This window comes from Manis pentadactyla, chromosome 10, assembly GCF_030020395.1.
Source record: "Manis pentadactyla isolate mManPen7 chromosome 10, mManPen7.hap1, whole genome shotgun sequence".
In the NCBI taxonomy this organism is placed as follows: Eukaryota; Metazoa; Chordata; class Mammalia; order Pholidota; family Manidae; genus Manis; species Manis pentadactyla.
The window spans coordinates 6,730,875-6,747,919 of record NC_080028.1 but is presented as its reverse complement, the minus strand read 5'-3'; the positions used below and the strand labels follow the sequence as shown (position 1 = coordinate 6,747,919).

General features: G+C 48.6%; 3 protein-coding genes across 13 annotated transcripts; 2 read left to right on the top strand and 1 right to left on the bottom strand.

Annotated features, from left to right (window-relative positions):
- The first annotated feature begins 880 nt into the window (after positions 1–880).
- On the top strand, positions 881–5,991 carry PHETA2 (PH domain containing endocytic trafficking adaptor 2). 11 transcript variants are annotated; one of them, XM_036931349.2, is made up of 4 exons: positions 881–1,102; positions 2,131–2,315; positions 2,861–2,944; positions 3,761–5,991. In XM_036931349.2, exon 4 carries the CDS (start codon positions 3,775–3,777, stop codon positions 4,549–4,551), a length of 777 nt encoding a protein of 258 aa, XP_036787244.2. In that variant the 5' UTR covers positions 881–1,102; positions 2,131–2,315; positions 2,861–2,944; positions 3,761–3,774; the 3' UTR covers positions 4,552–5,991. The 11 variants fall into 11 exon arrangements, 10 of the variants coding, with proteins under 10 accessions (XP_036787244.2, XP_036787247.2, XP_036787242.2 ...); XM_036931352.2 differs by lacking the exon at positions 881–1,102 and adding an exon at positions 1,110–1,221; XM_036931347.2 differs by lacking the exon at positions 881–1,102 and adding an exon at positions 1,237–1,472.
- Positions 5,992–6,470: 479 nt separating this feature from the next.
- SMDT1 (single-pass membrane protein with aspartate rich tail 1) lies at positions 6,471–9,620 on the top strand. The gene is made up of 3 exons (XM_036931357.2): positions 6,471–6,721; positions 8,140–8,280; positions 9,376–9,620. Exons 1-2 carry the CDS (start codon positions 6,536–6,538, stop codon positions 8,275–8,277), a joined length of 324 nt encoding a protein of 107 aa, XP_036787252.2. The 5' UTR covers positions 6,471–6,535; the 3' UTR covers positions 8,278–8,280; positions 9,376–9,620.
- A 1,071-nt stretch (positions 9,621–10,691) lies between these two features.
- Positions 10,692–17,023, bottom strand: NDUFA6 (NADH:ubiquinone oxidoreductase subunit A6). Its single transcript, XM_036931355.1, has 3 exons — positions 16,851–17,023; positions 11,632–11,747; positions 10,692–10,896 (listed from the first exon to the last, which is right to left on the bottom strand). The coding sequence occupies exons 1-3, from the start codon at positions 16,987–16,989 to the stop codon at positions 10,765–10,767; spliced, it is 387 nt and encodes a 128-aa protein (XP_036787250.1). The 5' UTR covers positions 16,990–17,023; the 3' UTR covers positions 10,692–10,764.
- Between the last annotated feature and the right edge of the window lie 22 nt (positions 17,024–17,045).

The following is a 17,045-nucleotide window of genomic DNA, read 5'->3' as shown; positions in this document are numbered from 1 at the left end:
TCCCACATTGAACACCTGGTATCTTCCATATCTCAGGTAATGACGACTCACCCTCCAGGTGCTCAAGCCAAAACCTTAGAGTCTTTCATGCTACCTCTTTCCCTCAGTCCCACATCCACTCGTAAACCTTTCACTCACTCTCCTTCAAACCTATCCTGAGTCTGGCCACCTCTCACTACTCTCCCAGCCCCAGCACATCTTGTCTGGATTATTACGGCAGCCTCCCTGACCTATCTGCTTCCACCTACATTTATTCTCTCCGCGGTAGCCAGAGTAATCCTTTAAAACATAGCTCGAGTCACTCCTTGCTCAAGCACCTGTGGTGGCTGTTCATCTCGGTCTGGAGTAACAGCCCTGGCAGATTTATACCACATTTCTGATCCCATCTCCTACTGGTCTTCTCGTCCTCCCTGCCTCCCTGCCACACTGGCCTCCTTGGATTTCCTCAAACACAAAAGGCCTCAGGGCCATTCCCTAGCTGTTCCCTCTTCCTGGAATGCTGTTCGTCCAAAGTTTGGCATGTCTGGCCCCATTTCCTTCAAGTGTTTCCTTCAAGTATTTCTCAAGTGTCACTTTCTCAGTGAGGCCTACCTTGGCCATTCTATTTAAAATTGCAAACTCCCGTTCCTGCAATTCCTAATCTCCTGTCTCTGTTCTATATTTTCCACACCACTTACTACTACTTAAACACATTTGTGATAGTTTCTATTATTCACTGAATAAAATTTTGTGAGGGAGACATATAACAGGAAATAAAAGCAGGAGTGTAGGGAAGTTTCTAGAGTAGTTATTGCTATAATGAAAATGCAACCCAGGAATGTGCTAGACTTGAGGGTGAGCTACTTTACCACCCACGGTCAGGGAGGGATCTTTTGAGCTAGGACCTAAGGGAGGTGAAGGAGCCTGAGGAGACAGAGCTGAAGGGTATGGGTGAGGAGGAGGAGCGTGGCGGGTTGCAGGAACTGCAAGGGCCGAAGGTCTGAGGCGGAACCAGCCCCTCATGGTCACATATTCTGAGCTCAAACCCCAGCCTCCTGCCTTCAGTTGTGCGCTCCTGCGACTTTCACCGTGGACAGCCTCGGGGCAGAGCCTGGCGTTGCAGGTCCGCGGGAGCAGAAATGGATACTCCCCAGAAGTAGAGATCCCGCCGCTTCCAGGGGCCGGGTGGCTGCTGGAAGTTAAGCGGGCCTCGCGGGCTGGATAAGAGCCCGCCCAGAGGAGGTGCCGGGCCGAGGCTGTCCCAGGCTTGGCCCTGGAGAAGTGGGCCGGGCGGGGAAAGGGGGGCTGGAGGGGAGAAGAGGACTCCAAGTTCTGGCATTGGGCTGGGTCCGAAGCGCACGGGCCGCCTGGGGCAGGGCCCTGGGTTCGAGGCCGCCCGCCACTGACCGGCTCTGTGGCTCAGGCAGGTCCCGGCCTCTCGGGCCTCAGTTTCCCTACCGCGTGGATCAAGGGGCAGATTAGCGGACAGCCCGGTGAGCGGTGGGTGGGAAGGGGCGGGGGTCTCCCGGCTCGCGCAGACACACTCGCGGTCCGGCGGTGGCGCGCGTTTGGAGCCGGGAACACCCCGGGAGACGACTGTACCCCGCCGGGCCGGCCTCCTGGTTTTGGCGCGCTCGGCTGCGCGGAGGTGAGAGTTCCTGACGGGCTCGGCAGGCGGCGGCCCCGGGGAAGGCGTGGCTCGCGGGGACTTGGCAGGAGAGCCCCACCTAGCGGATGGGGAAACTGAGGCGGAAGCTGCCCTCCGAGTCCCGGGTGAGGCGACCCCTGTTTCAGGGCAACAGCAGGGCAGGGGCCTGCCGCTCCTCTAACAAAAGATCCGGAGAGACGTGGTGCATCGGCCTCCCGCCGGATGTGCGATTCCCTCCCAGGAGTGCGAGGCGGGGCGGGGGGGGGCCCCCTTCCGCAGGCACGCGCGGGGGCTGGAGCACCGCTCCGCGGCCTCCGGACCCCTCTCCACGCCGGGGCTGGGTGGGCCGGCGGTAAGGCCATTCATTCCTCGGCTCTGACCTCCTCTCCCCCAACCCCGGCCCCTGCTCGTTGATGTCCACCGGCCTCTGCAGGACTGGTCCTTAAGTTAGTTATTATCTCATTAATTTTTAAAGTCATTTGTTATTATTTGTCTTTGTTCAGAGTGTGTCCCCACAGCTGGAATGTAGGCTCTAGGAGGGAGGGACTTGGTTTTGCCCATCGTCGTATTCCCAGTTCTTTCAACAAATACTTCCTGAGCGTCTCTTCCTGCACCCGGCTGGATAACAGAGGCTATTCCAACTGCCAAGCCGAATCCCGCCCTAGACATTCCGGGTCTGCACAGCACTGTAAGCACAAGGAAGGTCCCTGGGGGATGAAGGAAATGAAAGCAGAAGTGAGGGGGCTGCTGGTTGGGTCACCTTGGTGATTAGGACCACTTTAGATATAGTGATATATCTAAATAGATATATGTGTGTGTATATGTGATACTATGTACACATATATTGTATATTGTATATTACTATATGTATTATACTATATTATGTAACATATATTACATATTCTTATATTATTGCATATTATATATAATATATTAGGTGACTTAAAGCCCACAAATAAACAAGTGATAGAAGGGAAAAACAGGAAGCTATGAGGGTGCTTAACTCTGACTTGGCCTTAGTGAGTAGAGAGCTGAGGTATGAAGAGTGAAAGTCAAGACAACAGGACCCAGCCCCTTAAACTGTTCATAAATGCCTGGCCTAAATGGGTGAGGGGACTTCAGTGGTCAGGGAAGTCTTCCTGGAGGAGGTCGTGGTTTCAGTGGGCCCCAAAGGCTGAGTAGGAGTTCACATCTTTCAGGATGGGTTGACTAGGTTTGAGAATTGTTTTGCAGGTACTCTGGGAACCACGTGGTCAAAGTGCTGAGTGGTGTGACCAGACACGAGAGGCCCTTGCCCCAGCCCAGTGGGCTCTGCTGGTAAGCGGATCATTCCCAAGACTTGCCCCCAGAAATTGTGAGGGAATCAGGAGACCAAGCTCTGCTTCTCACTGGTCATGTGACTTTGGGTAGTTTCCCTTCACTGCTCTGGGCCTCAATTTTCCATGAGTCAGGAGGACAGTTGAATTAGGTACCACTTAGGATCCATGGGATGCCAATATTCAGTGGCTGAGGTTGAGACTGCTCCTACTCAACTGCACTGTGCTTGTATCACATTCTTGTTCACTGAGCAGGTCCCCATCTGACTCCCCACTGTCTGGAGAAATGAGACAGGCCTGCCCTTCTCTGCCCCATCGACCCTGAAGGCTGCAGATTCTTACTAAAGGACAACTGTGCCATTAACAAAGAGAGGCCAGCAGGAGCCCAGGAGGGTCACAGAAACCCTAGAGGTTTGGCCTCAGTGTTGGACCTAAGGGGCCTCCAGACTAGGGGCTTATGTAAACAAATGGTTTCTATGGGTTTGGGATCCATTTCAGCTCAGCTGATGGATTTTTCTTTGGATCTTATAATGTCAAAGTCCTGCCATACTTCCAATCTGATACAGTCACATTTTCCTTTTCTCTGAGTCCTCTGATGTACAGTTTTTTTGCATGACCCTCACAACAACCCGTTGAGAGAAAAGGCAGGGGGAGGCTAGCCCATTTCACAGATGAAGATACTGAGCACTCAGGGCACAAAACAAGTGAGTAAAGGCAACAGGGCTAGGGCCCAGGGTCCTCCAGAGCCAAACTCTTTTCCCCATAGGGGGACAGGGGCTGCCCCCTCTGATCCTTGGTCACCTCTCTCACCTCACAGTTCTTATCAGAGCCATGAAGCTGAATGAGAGGAGTGTGGCCCACTATGCACTGAGCGACTCCCCAGCAGACTACACAGGCTTCCTACGCACTTGGAGGGGGCCAGGGACTCCACCCACCCCCAGTGGTACTGGCCGAAGGTGCTGGTTTGTCCTCAAGGGCAACCTGCTGTTCTCCTTTGAGAGTCAAGAGAGCCGGGCACCACTGAGCCTGGTGGTGCTGGAGGGTTGCACAGTGGAGCTGGCTGAGGCTCCTGTGCCTGAAGAGTTTGCCTTTGCCATCCGCTTTGACGCCCCTGGTGTGCGCCCATTCCTGCTTGCAGCAGATGGTCCAGAGGCCCAGGAGGCCTGGGTGAAGGCACTGTCCAGGGCAAGCTTTGGCTACATGCGCCTGCTGGTACGTGAGCTGGAAAGTCAGTTGCGTGATGCCCGTCAGAGCCTGGCTTTGCATCGCCGCTCATCTTGGAAGACTGTTACCAACCGCTGTAAGCCCCAGGCTCCTGATCACTGGTCTTTGGGCCTGGAGAATGGCCGCTCCCCGCCCAGAGATTGCAGCCCCAAGGGCTTGATGGAAGAAGGGGGCAGCAGGTCACCATGGTGGGGCTTGCCCGAGGGGGACTTGCATGGCCCTGCCAGCTTTCCAGGCAGGTGGCAGAGCCCTGTGACCCCTGAGACCTCCTGCTTTGCTACCCTGCATAATCGATACGGCCAGGAGATCATGGAGCTGAGACGGAGGTGGCTGCAGAGGGTCCATGACAGACAGCCAGAATGTCAGGAACAGGATAGGCCCTGAGTCTGGGCCCTTCTGATTCTGCCCTTATTCTGCTGGTCAGACACCAAGGCCAGTGCTTTTTCAGGACTTAAATGTTTACTCATTCCTAAGGATGCTTTTATTTTTAGAGGGTTTCTCTCTTTCCTGAATTTTAGGCCTTCTTCAGGTTCAGATCCACCCTCATGCCCGTAGGGGACAGAGGAATCATTACTTCTAACCCTTTATTTCCTGAGGCCCAGAGAGGAGAGGTGGCTTCCTCAGCAACCAGAGTGAGAGCCAAGTCTCCTGACTGCACTGGGCTGCCCCCTCTCAGGGTATACTAATGAAACAGAGGAAGTGGGGCATATTACATGGCCACTGGTCATCCTGCCTTTCACCTGCACATCAGACTCTACAAACACAATTTCCAAAATGGAGAGTCTTGTGTAGATTTAAATACCAGAAGTTGGCTGCAATGTTGTCTTGAGGGACTAACATTGTCAGAAAATGTTAATAAAAATATTTATTGTCTCATGGGGGTTTCTGGGGCCCAGCTCTGACTGAGTGGTGGGAAGACTGGTCATGGGACCCCAAGTCTTCAGTTTAGGGCCCTTTGAAGGGAGAAAGCCCTCAGCCAATAAAGAGAGATTTATTCTGCTCAGAGAGTGTTGGGCCCCCGTCCTCTCTCCTTGGCTGCTCTGTCAACAGTGGGTGCTGGTCACTGCCCCAAGAGGGGCCGTTAGCTTTTATATGCCAACAGAAATCCTTCCTGTATTCTGTCCTCAGCAGCCAGCTCCTGGAGCCGTCAGGTGGGAAGCTGAAGATGTGGGGAGACAGCATGACTCACTGGGAAAGCCAGATTCTTACTTCTGTTTTTTTCAGTCCTGGGCATTCCAGGAGCTTGGGCACAGGATTTCTGACACCCTGTGATAAACTCTTCTTTCCTGACCAGGCTCCCCAAAAGGTGTTCCTAATCCCGAAACCCCCCAGGAACTCGTTCACAGTCCTGCTTGTTTCCCTGTGTCCAGCTGCCAAGACCCTCTCATTGCTCCTCTCACCAGCACGGCACCAAGTGTTTTCTTTGCTTACTCTGGGAGGCACTGGCTGGCCAGACTAGCCTGACACCCTAGGGATGTGGTGGCAATGCCTGGAAGATAGTTTGGACACACACTCCGTCTTCCTTGATACACACAGGTTGCTCCTTCCTGGCCTCTCTTTATTATTGGCTGGGGCCTTGGGCAGCCTGACCACGGCTGGAGGCTGCGAGTCAGAGCCTCTTAAACCCAGGAGGCTCAGATGCCAGCCAGGATACAGGACCCATCCCTACCCTGCTGGTTTCCCAGGAGGAGGGGCCAACTTCCCCGCCCTATGAGGGAGCCCCACAGCCCACTGAACCTTGTCTTATACATAGAAACTGTAAGTTTTTGTTATCTTTCTTATTGTTAGTGTTTTTTATACAATTAAAACTAAGTTTTTTCTTTACTTTTTTAGTTCAAGTTTATTTCAATCACCTGGACAGTTTGTGTGAAAGCTCTCATTTCCCCCTTTTCAGATATAGTTTCCGTATGGCTATATATAACATGCCTGGGCATGAAATAAAATTCCAAAATCAAGTTGTATAACTAATAAATTTGAATTATATTTTTTAGTGTTAAAAGAAAAATACAGTTGTTTGAGGTTCAATTAAATGACTTTTCATTTTAAAATCTACTGCTCTGCTAAACTGTGGCTATCCTGGGTTCGGAGACAGTAACACAAATGTGAAGGCCTAACACGGACGACCGCATTCAACGGGCCCACAGCGCCAGTAAGAGGCTAGTACTGGGGCGTCGGCATCGTCCTCGTGACGCCATCACGTCGGGGCGGTGACAAATACCTCTTTCGGAACAGGAACTAGACTCTGCGCAAGTGTGAGGGCGAGGCCTCTCGTCAGCTCACGAAAGCCTCGCGAGACTTGGGGCAGCGTTCTTCCTGAGGGCTTCACCCGATTCGGTCGGGGTGCCCGGGCTAGGGGCGGAGCTGGAATATGGCGTCTGGAGTGGCTCGCTGGCTGGCAGTGGCGCCTGTCCGGTCCAGGGTTTTCTGGAGCGGGCCGAGTTTGAAGGCAGGTGGCGATGTCTCCGCTGGACGGGGCAGCTCAGGTCGGAGTTTGGTACCGTCGAGGTCAGTCATCGTTACTCGCAGCGGCGCCATTTTGCCCAAACCGGTGAAAGTGAGTGTCTGCCTGGAGGCGGGGCGAAGGGGCCGAGGCCAATCATTGTGGGGAATGTGCGCGGGTCGACGCTGATTGATAGGAACAAAGGCCAATCAGACGACTGCCTTAGACCGGGAGACGGATCAAGGACAGTTTTTCGCTAATACCGCTACTAATTTTGACAGGTGGGAGGAAACGGTCGGTTTGGAGTGTTGAGCTGGCTGCGTAGAGATAAAGATTGGGGAGATAAAGATTGGGGTTGGCAGCACTAGTTTATTCTAAGGAGCGCTGTGTCCTAGATCTCCGAAGACAAGAGACTCGGCTTTATGCAAACAATATAGACCTCTCTGTTCATCTCGTAAAATCGATGGGATACAAAACAAATTGTGAAAGAACTTTATAAAGGGTACGACGTGAGACAGGCCTTATCTTTTTCTGAGTTTTGACCTAGTATTTAATTCATGTGATTTTCAGCCCTGAAAGTGTGCAGGGAATCAGTTACAATCACTCTCTACAAATGAAGTGAGAATCGGGTGGTAAAGGAGTGGTGAAGACTGTGTCCAAAGCTTGCTGCTGAGTTAGGATTCCAGGTTTCCTGGCTTAAAATCCCCACCAGGTCCTGTTTTTTCCCCTACTGAATGCTGTCACATACTCTCAGTAACTGCGTTTTTCTAGTAAAATGGAAACAGTCTCCATACCAAAGCAAGTTAGTTCTTTGACTCCAGAGCTGTGTAGGAGTTACAAAAGTACTTTTAAAGCTAGTCAGGCTAATGTTACCTCAGAAGACAAGTGAGATCAGGGTTATCTCACAGCAAGAAGCAGGATCCATGTTGGGGAAGAGCCGCCTTAAAAAAAGGCACAGGTGAAAAAAAGTATTTTTAAATTCCATAGGAAAAATGAGAGGAAATGGTTAATTTTACTTAAACTCCCCTAATTCATCCAAGTAGCTGGTCTTTTAATGTAGAGGCATGCTCACTTTTCAAAACACACGTTTCTAAAATTTAATGTGAAATCAAATTTTTCAGGCACCAGGAACCTATTAAAGAACTATTAAGAACATCCCTTCACTGTACATATACCTTTTTGTACATATACCATATTTCATGTATTTACTGTTGTCTTCAAGCAGAGCTGAACTCCATTTCCAGTCTAGCTCTTAAAACTTTCTTACCCATCAGTATCTAACTGCCAGGCTGTGCCCTCAGTTTTAGATGTCTAGACTGCCTTATACATTTTTTTCCAGTAAACACTTTGATGACCATAAAATCACCTTTATGTCTTCTTCTAATCATTCTTGCTCTGAATTTTTCAAAGAACTTTAAAATCAAGTTGCTTATGATTGTCTGGGGTCAGGAGGGAATGCCCCCGAGAGGGCCAGGCCTCCCCTGGTTCCCCCAGAGTGGCTCTGGAGCTCCCGCCCTGGCTGACTCTTACAGATGTCCTTCGGCCTTCTCCGTGTGTTCTCCATTGTGATCCCCTTTCTCTATGTTGGGACACTCATTAGCAAGAACTTTGCTGCTCTACTGGAGGAGCATGACATTTTTGTCCCAGAGGATGATGACGACGATGACTAACAGGTAAGACTTGCTTTACCCTGAATGGACCAGGAGCAGGAAGGGGGGTGTGGATGCGGCATCTGAACTGTGGTGGTTTGGCCTGGTAGCAGCATCTGGACACTCGAAGCAGAAGCGCAGACCTTTAATTAATTGACTCACTTGGTGGCTCATGATTTTCTTTTGCCTTTTCTCTACATTTGATGAGGGAAGTTATTTTACTGACTTAAAACTCTCTGTGTCTCTTCCAACTAGGTCAGATCCCAGACAGCCTTTTCATTTGCCCTTTATGTACCCATATTCTCTCAACCCACCCATCTTACACACCCACCACAAACAGCCTTATTTCAGCAGCTCCACCATGAAATTTAGAAACTGCATGTCCTCACCAGTCAGCTCTGGTTACCCAGCTCTGCATCGGGACAGCCCATACGCAGGCCCTACAGCATGGTTCATACTCTGCTCACAAACCTTCCCCGTGCCGAGCCCAGCCCAGCCAGCTTTCCTGTGCTGACTTCCAGTGCTCTAATATGTGCTGCTTGGCTACCGTACTGTTGTAGATAAGGACACCCTGACTCCTGTGTCTGGCATTCAAGGCTTGCTAGGATCTGGTCACACCTGTTAGTCCAGCCTCATCTTCCATATTCTGAGCCACACACCTGTCCCTGGTATTCACAATTTCTTGAATTACCCACATTCTTAGCCACTCCCAAGCAGCGGCTCCTTGTTCCTCCCAATTTGAAGGCAGTTTCTCACTGCTCTGTCTCCCTTCTACCAGTTGTTCCTATCTTTGATGAAATCTTCTCTCATTATTTTATTTAAAAGTGACCGATCTGCCCTGACTCACCTGTACCTCCTGTGACACTCAGCATTATATGCTTAAGCACACAGACACTCACAAACACTACTAGGCTATGAGCTGCTTGCTGGCAGGGAATATGTTTTTAATGTGTATACCTTACCTTTGGGCCCTCAGTGCCTGGTCTCTGCTGAATGCTCGGTAAATGTACGAATGAATAATCCAATGTTCTCTCAACGCCAGAGCCACTCTGGAATTCTTTTTCAGCATGTGGGTAGAGCTGCTGTTGCCCAGTTCACTGCTGCTTTCCTTTCTTACAGGGCACAGAGGAAGCACAGGAGAAATCCCTAACTTACTAAGAAATGGTGATGCTCGCAGCCTCTCATCCTTCCCTATCAGTAGAAGAGCCCAGGGAAGGCCCTCAGCCTCCCAACTCCAGTGAAGCCTTCTGCATGGTCTGTGACCACAGCCCAGATCCCCAGGCTCTGGGAGGTTCCCAGAGATGTGCTGTCCACTGGGCACAGTCAGATCATGAATAAACATAATAAACGTCAGCTCTGTATGACTAAGGGACAACTGAAGTTTCTCAGTACAAGCAGGTTCTAGTTGCAGTTTCTTGTCCCTGCTGTCCTTTCTCTCAGCTGAACATAGAAGCCATTGGTTTACAACCCAGGTTCTCCAGGCCCCTGAAGATCCACAAAGGTAATTATGGGGACCTGGGGCTTATTTTCATTATTTACAAAAGCCCAACATAAACTGATTTTCCTCAGTAAAGCTGCACAGGGTACTGTGGCTTTCTGTGTGTTGAGTTAACAATGGCTAGTTATCACATGCCAATGCTTAAAAACTCCTTGAGAAATGTTAGAATGATTCTCTCAAAACTTGGGTTCCTAGATGAAACATAGTAAAGGGGGTGCTGATGCTGAAAAATTAGGGAATCCTTAGGGTGACTGCACCTATAGATACTGAACCCCTTTGTCCAGCATTTAGACTGTCTAGGGAAGGAACAGAGACTACCATCCTGGGCGAACAGCCTGACCAGTTCTTTAATCTGGGTCAGTGTTTATCTTCCTGTCTTCTAGAGCTACACCCCAGTCTGCAAAAACAGCAGGAATATTTTTGTGCTCTGCATGTGCATGAACAGCTGTGGCCCTAACAGAGTGCCTGAGTAGGAAGTTAATTCCATTTTAAGGACTGGTGCTTGTTGCAACAGAGGTAGAGCCTCTGAGCAGCCACTTCCTTCAGAACCCAGGGAAAAATAGTCAAGTTGTCAGTTCTACTTTTGTGCCCCTTAGTGCTGTTCTAATCCCTCTCTGACAGCAAGAGCTGGCTAATTTTGGGTAATCTGTGCCGTGACAAAGCTCTCCAATGCTGGAGGCTGTAGAAACACAGCTAAATTCACCAAAGTCATCTAGCCACATACCCTGAATGACAGTTTCTGAGTAGATGGTCTCATACTTCGTGTACTGACATGCAAGATTCTTGGAAAAAAGAATCTTAAATTTACAGGAAACTACACTTCAGTAAAAAGGAAAGAACAGGTGGTGTGTATACTAAGCCTCCACTTAAGGCAAAAAGTAAGAGAGACTCGAAGTAGAGCTTCCCACTGATTCCCCAACGGAGCTCTACCATGAAATGAACATCACATATTGAATTTATTTGTGCTCTAAAATATTTAAATTATATGCACCTTTCCACTGAGTAGGACTTCACGGGTCATGGCCAACATAAAACTTGGACAGGAAATCCTTTGGCCTCGGTGCTTCTGTTTCATGGAAGAACCGCATGATGTGTGTGCGCTGCTTCCACACCTGAATCGTTTCCTCCAGTTCCATCTTTCCCTGCACAAGGGGGGTAAGAGGCCCTCAGTCAAAGTGCTTGAGTGGAAGGAACACAATGCTGAAGACCAGGACACACTGCTCTGCTCTGGTCACTGACTTGCTGAGAGACCTTGGGCAAGTAACAGTCTGTCGAGCCACAGTTTCTACATCTGGAAAGTGGGGGTGGTTGTACTAAATGATCTTTAAGGCCTTTCAAATATTCTTTAATTCTGTGGCTAACAGGTTCCAAGAGGACAGACTTCCGAGACTTCCATGCCCCACAACTACCTAATCTGACTGGCTTAACTTACGTTTCTACTTATCGCTCCTTCCATGTTATTTACTGGTCCACGCGGAAGTTCCCATTGACGCTAATATGACCGACCAGAGAGATGGAATTAGGCCCAGGATTGGACCCCATTTATGTAGGACCCAGCCAACCGGCCTGCCTCTTCCAGCTGTGAGCTGGCAACCAGGTGGGGCAGTTAACTTTCAGGGATGAGGTTCAAGAAGGGTTTAAACTTTCCTCATGCCTTTTTTTAGTTTTAAACTGCAAAGCCCAGTGGATTTTTCCCTTGATCAATCTTATAATCTATTTAATCAGATGATAACTTCCAAGTTCAGCTGTTCCTTTGAAACACTAAGCAACAGTTGCTGATCCAGTCGTTGCTTTTTAAATTTGGAGAAAAAATGTTCACCTGGGAAGAATGAGAAGGACAAGTTAGCTGCTCTTTTAAATCAGGGAGGGTCAGTTACCTTAATGACCAGAAGATCAACCACCCTGGGGTCTGTGACATGGGCATTCTTCATAAACATTTCTCGGACTTTATCCCGTCCCTGTTTCACAGAGATGTCTAGTTGGAATAGGTGCACTATAAAAAGAAAACACAATTTCAGGGTAGGAATTTTATGGCTAAAATGATATTTTTTAAAAATTGAGTCAATGGATATTCATTCTGAATACATACAGTTTGCCCATCCACTCCATTCACCAAATATTAGCCTGACCCTAAGCTAGGTGCTTGATGTGAAGAAGTATGAGACATGGTGCTTGCTCTCAAGCTTACATTTTGTTTGAGGTGACAAGACTACTGTCTTTAAAAAGTGTTACAGCATAGTTCAAGAGTGAACAACCTGGGTTCAGATCCCAGCTCTTGTCATTTACCAGCTATATAATCCTGTGGATATTTATGAGTGAAATGAGGATGATAACAGAGCTGTTGTGAGGATTCACTGAGATAATGCAATTTGCTTAGAGCAGTGCCTGGCAAGGATAAGTTCTCAATAAATGACAGTATTACTGTTACATGGAACTGGCAAAATATGACAGGGTTCAAATTGATGTAATATGATCTGGCGTAGGTTTGTGCACCACACAAACTTTTTTTTTACTTACAGGAAGACTGCTGAGTGCACAGGTAGGGAAGGCTTCAATCCAGCAAGCATTTAACTACCAGATTAGGTTACTTGGGGGAAGGAGAGAGATGTTTAAGATGCAGCTCCTGATCTCTAGGCCTTAAATTGTAATTGGAGGGACAGCCATCCCTGAATGCAACCATAAAGTCACAACATTGAACAATCCCTGATTAAGTAAGTGCCTAAAATAATGACACAGACAGTGACCTGGGCCTTCAGAAGAGACAAATGAATGTCCTTTGAAAACTAGGTTTTAGTCATTTGTACTCCCCTCAACTGGAAGTCAGCCTTCAGTGGATTTGCTGATGTCAACAAGGGCATGAAGAGGGCCTTGTGTGCACATGGAATAAAGATAGGAAGAGGGGCAGAGCAGATGGAGGGGAGGGCATAAACAAGGCTCATAGGCAAGACTGAATGCTGTGGTTGAGTCCACTGCTCGTTTGGGGAGGATGCCTGGCAGTGAAGCATTCCTGTGATAGGTCCAGTCCAGTCTAAAGAACTATCACAATAAGCCCTGAAAACCCTGAAGGCTCTTTAGTGACTGGGTTAATCAACAATAAAGTCTGAATCTAATTATTTTCGTAACAGTGACAGCAATAGGAAAGTAAAGCTTTTACAAGGGGAAATCCCATGCAATGCTGATCCAACCAGAGAATAAACAATAGCAGAAATCTAATAGAAATCACATCCCAGCTTTACAGGTGTTAAGAGAGGACAGAAGACCACTTACACTAGAAAGAGCTCAGCACCCAGTGGTGTGCTGGCACAGGCTCTCATGCAGAGCCCGTTACACACATCTCTTCCTAAATCTGCCTTCACTTTGGTAGCTTAAAATCAATGCAGGGGGAGTATTTACACCATGGAAAATAGAAAACTATAAATCCAAGTTTCCCTCCAGAAAGCTGGTTGTTAAAAACCACAGTCTCATGTTAAAAAGGAGCAAACAAAGGGACAATAACAAAGAGACATAAAAACAAGTGCAAACTAATACACATCCTGGAATTTAGTCTCTTACCACTTGTGGGGAGTGAAGCCCCAAATCATACTACTGGTCCAGGCAAATGCAGGCAAATGTGGGCCTGGAATCCAGGTTACTTACTGTTCTTTTAATTTTTAATCCAGTGTGTGTATGTTTGAATTGAGGAACATACAATAAAATGCACAAATCTTAGTGTACAGCTCAATGAATTTTGGCATGTGTATACATTCACGTAACCATCACCCAGATCAAGATATCAAGCATTCAGATTTTCTCCCCTTCACCGATTTCACACAACCTCATCTGGTGCTCTTTTAAGGAAAGGAATGTAAAGACTCTGCCTGCTATCAGGGCTTACCTTTCCTGCATTTTTATTGTAGTTTCCTGCCCAGCTCTGGGAGGGGAAAAAACAAGGTACCTCTAGGCATACTAGGGGAGAGGGTGGGTGTTCATCAGCCCCCATCCCTCATCATATCCTGACTCACACAACGGCATGGTGTACCTATCTTCTCGGGAAAATGTTCCCAGGCACCAATGCAGTTTTGCTGACAATGTTGGTTCAGATCCCTGAATACCCATCCTCCCAGGTTAAGAACCCTTGTCTAGAGAGACAAATTTCACAGTTTTGTCCTAGTGTCCCTCCTCCTGTCCAACCCCTTGAACACACCTTCCACCAGTGAGAGAAGCTGCAGGAAGGCAAACAGGAACAGCCTAAGCGATAGCCTGCTGACCTGTTCCTTGGTCGAACTCTGTGGTTCTGCAACTAGCAACGACTGCCTATTCAGCCATGTCTGGTGGCACATTTGGTTGTCACGACGAGGGAGAGAGTGCTACTGGATCTAGTGGGCAGAGGCCAGGGATGCTGCTAAACACCCTGGAATGCACAGGACAGCCCCCATAACAGAATTATCCAGCCCAAATGTTGTGTTGAGAAACCCTGGATTAAATCTAATTGTTCTTTCTCAACTCAAGAGATCCCTGGCTTAATTCTGAATGCTGAATATTTAAATTTCAATTTGAAAAAATCTGAGAGGCTCAAAGGAAGATACAGAAGTGTCCCTTTTGGATGAAGGGGACTCTTCCCTAGTCTGTTTTCCTAAAGTTACTGTTGAGGCTTTTCTAGGGAAGGCGGTGACTGATTAAGAAGACTGACATTGATAGAGTCCTTAGCTGTTAGCTCCACCTCATTTTGGTAGCATTCATACCAGACACTGGGAGATCTTATATGGGAAGGCAGCATGGTGTAACAGAAAAGAGCATGGGATCAGGGGTCATACAGGCTGGATAAGGTCTCCACACTGTTACTCACTTTTGTATTTCTCTAGGCATCTAGTACAGATGCTGTAGGGCAAGAGGTACACAATGAAATGGAAATCAAGTGAATGGTTTCTATACAAAGTCTCCTGTTACATTGTAACCAGCAAGCCCATGTAATATTTTTTTCAAAGGAGGGATTCGAAGATAGTTCTGTTCCTATGTTCCCATGCCAAGGCAGCCACCACCCATGTAAATGGCACTCTGCTCCCCACATGCAGAACTGACCCACGTGAGAGTCAGGGAAAACTACAGCAGAAGCTGAGAACCAGGTATATAGCTGGACAGTCAGGGTGTGAAGTCTGGCTCTTCCCCTTACTAATGGTTTGATGCAGAGACAAGTTTATATGTGCAGTTTTCCATCTGTAAGACAGGGCAATAATTAGGACCCACCCTAAAAGAAGGCAATGTGAAGCAACACAGTGTTGGGCCATGTGTGCATTTTAATAAACATCAGTTATTATCAATACTATTACTTATCCCCAATCCTCGGTTTGGCTCCTCAGTCCGCATGATGGATTGCATCACCCTAGTGTAGACACAGGCCTGAGAACCAACCAGCTGCAGATCACTGATCCTACTTGTAAGGGGGTACCCCTCCCTTGCCTCATTCATTCCCCTTCTTTCCCTGCTCTCTAGGTTCCTTCAACTCCCTTCTGCTCCTCCTCTCAGGACCCTTCTGAGTCTGGAACTATTCTCAAACAGTATTTGAAGAAAGGTCCTGAAGGGGGTCGTTCAGAAAGAGCTGGGTCCTGACTCTGGATACCTGGGTTCTAGCTTCAACGCAGCCACTGGTTTTCACTCTTTGCAAACTATTCTTTCTCTGTCTGGGTTTTGTTCCCCACCTCCTGCTCCTTTCTGCAGTGAGAAAGGATTCTGGGTACTCATATAAGAATCCCGCTAGGAAAAAATTATGCTTTTAAACATCTGCACCTATTGTCTACCCGTCCCCTTAAGGCATTTGTGTTGACAGTCCCTGAACCAGCAATAGATAACAGTAACAATAATAACGAAAACTACATGGTGCCCACATTTAACAAGAACCCAACTAAGTGTCAGGCTCTATTCTACGCACTTTAGTTATATTAACCTATTTAATATGGTAACACTCTGAAGAAGGTACTATTATCCTCATTTTACAGATGAGGAAACTGAAGCATAATGATATGAAATAACTTGCTCAAGGTCACATGCCTAATAAGGGGCAAAGTTTGGAGGCAAGTCCATGTAGCCACCACATTCTACTGCTTCTCACAACAGGCAGGGAAGTGAATTATAGATGGGGTGCTATGGTGCTCCAGCTCACCTAAAAACACCTCCCTCTCAGACTAGCAGTGACAGTCTACATTAAAACACACTAAATCAAATTAATAAGTAACAAAATATTGATGGTCCCTGACATTTGTATGCCCTTGACAGTTTAGAAGGGATTTTCCTTTCTAACCTTTCTTTTATCAGGTACACGGGACAGCTCTGTGGATGATGCCAGTCACTTTCACAGGGAGCTTATATTTTAATCCTTCAGGTGAACATACTGGTTCTCTGACATCTAAGTGAAGGCAGGGGTTCTGAGGTAGGAGGGGGCAGGCCAGTAGGTGGGATGGGAAGGAGTTCCTAAGGAATACTGGGAGCAGGCAGAACTAGGGAGCACGGGCTGGAAGACTGGGAAGGGGTTGGGGAGGCCATCTCACCTGGAGGAACTGGTTAAGGCACCAGTGACTTACTGGATGACCTTGGGAAAGTCACTTCCCTTTCTCTGGTCCTGTTTCTTGTTCTGGGAGGGATGTGGGAACCAGATGATCCCTCAAATCCTACAGCCACTCTGTTTGTATGACCTAACTGGGCTGCTGTAAATATATTCAGGAACCCCGGCGCTGACTCGGGGTTCCAGATCCACTAAGAGCTGGCTGTGAGCCCTGGGCGCATCATTTCGCCTCTAGGTGCCTCAGTTGCCTCACCCATAAAATGCATATGTCACTGGCAGTCCCTGCTTTCCTTCCCAGGGGTTCGGTAAGAATTACGGGGGACAAAAGAGCCAAAGCGCTAAGGGCGCCCTTCCGAAACGCGATTCGGACGAAGGGCACGGCTGGTCTGACCCCGCAGCCGCAGCCGGGTCGGGTCCACCAATGCTCGGGTGACCTTCCTCCCATGAAGCACCCGGACTAACGCCTGCCCAAGTCGATGCCCTCAATCCGGCCCGGGAGAAATGGGTGGCTGAGGCCTTGGGAGGCTGCCTCCGGGGCCCCGCGTGCGCCGCTCCTCTCACCAGTGTTCGGCACCTCCCGATACCAGGCGCGGTAGAGCTCGCGCACCCTCCGCTTGGCCTCGTTCAAGTCCCGACTGAAAATGGGCTTCACCGCGGTGCCAGCCGCACCGCCCGCCTGGCGGAGATGACTCGCCGCCATCTTGCTAAAGAAACCACCGCCCGCGAGGGCGGCCAAAGCACAAAAGTCTTTTCTCA

Coding starts and splice junctions, on each gene's coding strand:
- PHETA2 (XM_036931349.2), top strand. CDS start 3,775: ATGAAGCTGAATGAGAGGAGTGTGGCCCACTATGCACTGAGCGACTCC.
- SMDT1 (XM_036931357.2), top strand. CDS start 6,536: ATGGCGTCTGGAGTGGCTCGCTGGCTGGCAGTGGCGCCTGTCCGGTCC. Junction 6,722..8,139: donor TTTTGCCCAAACCGGTGAAA/GTGAGTGTCTGC, acceptor TGACTCTTACAG/ATGTCCTTCGGCCTTCTCCG.
- NDUFA6 (XM_036931355.1), bottom strand. CDS start 16,989: ATGGCGGCGAGTCATCTCCGCCAGGCGGGCGGTGCGGCTGGCACCGCG. Junction 11,748..16,850: donor TCGGGAGGTGCCGAACACTG/GTGAGAGGAGCG, acceptor TTCTTTTTATAG/TGCACCTATTCCAACTAGAC. Junction 10,897..11,631: donor TTGATCTTCTGGTCATTAAG/GTAACTGACCCT, acceptor CCCCTTGTGCAG/GGAAAGATGGAACTGGAGGA.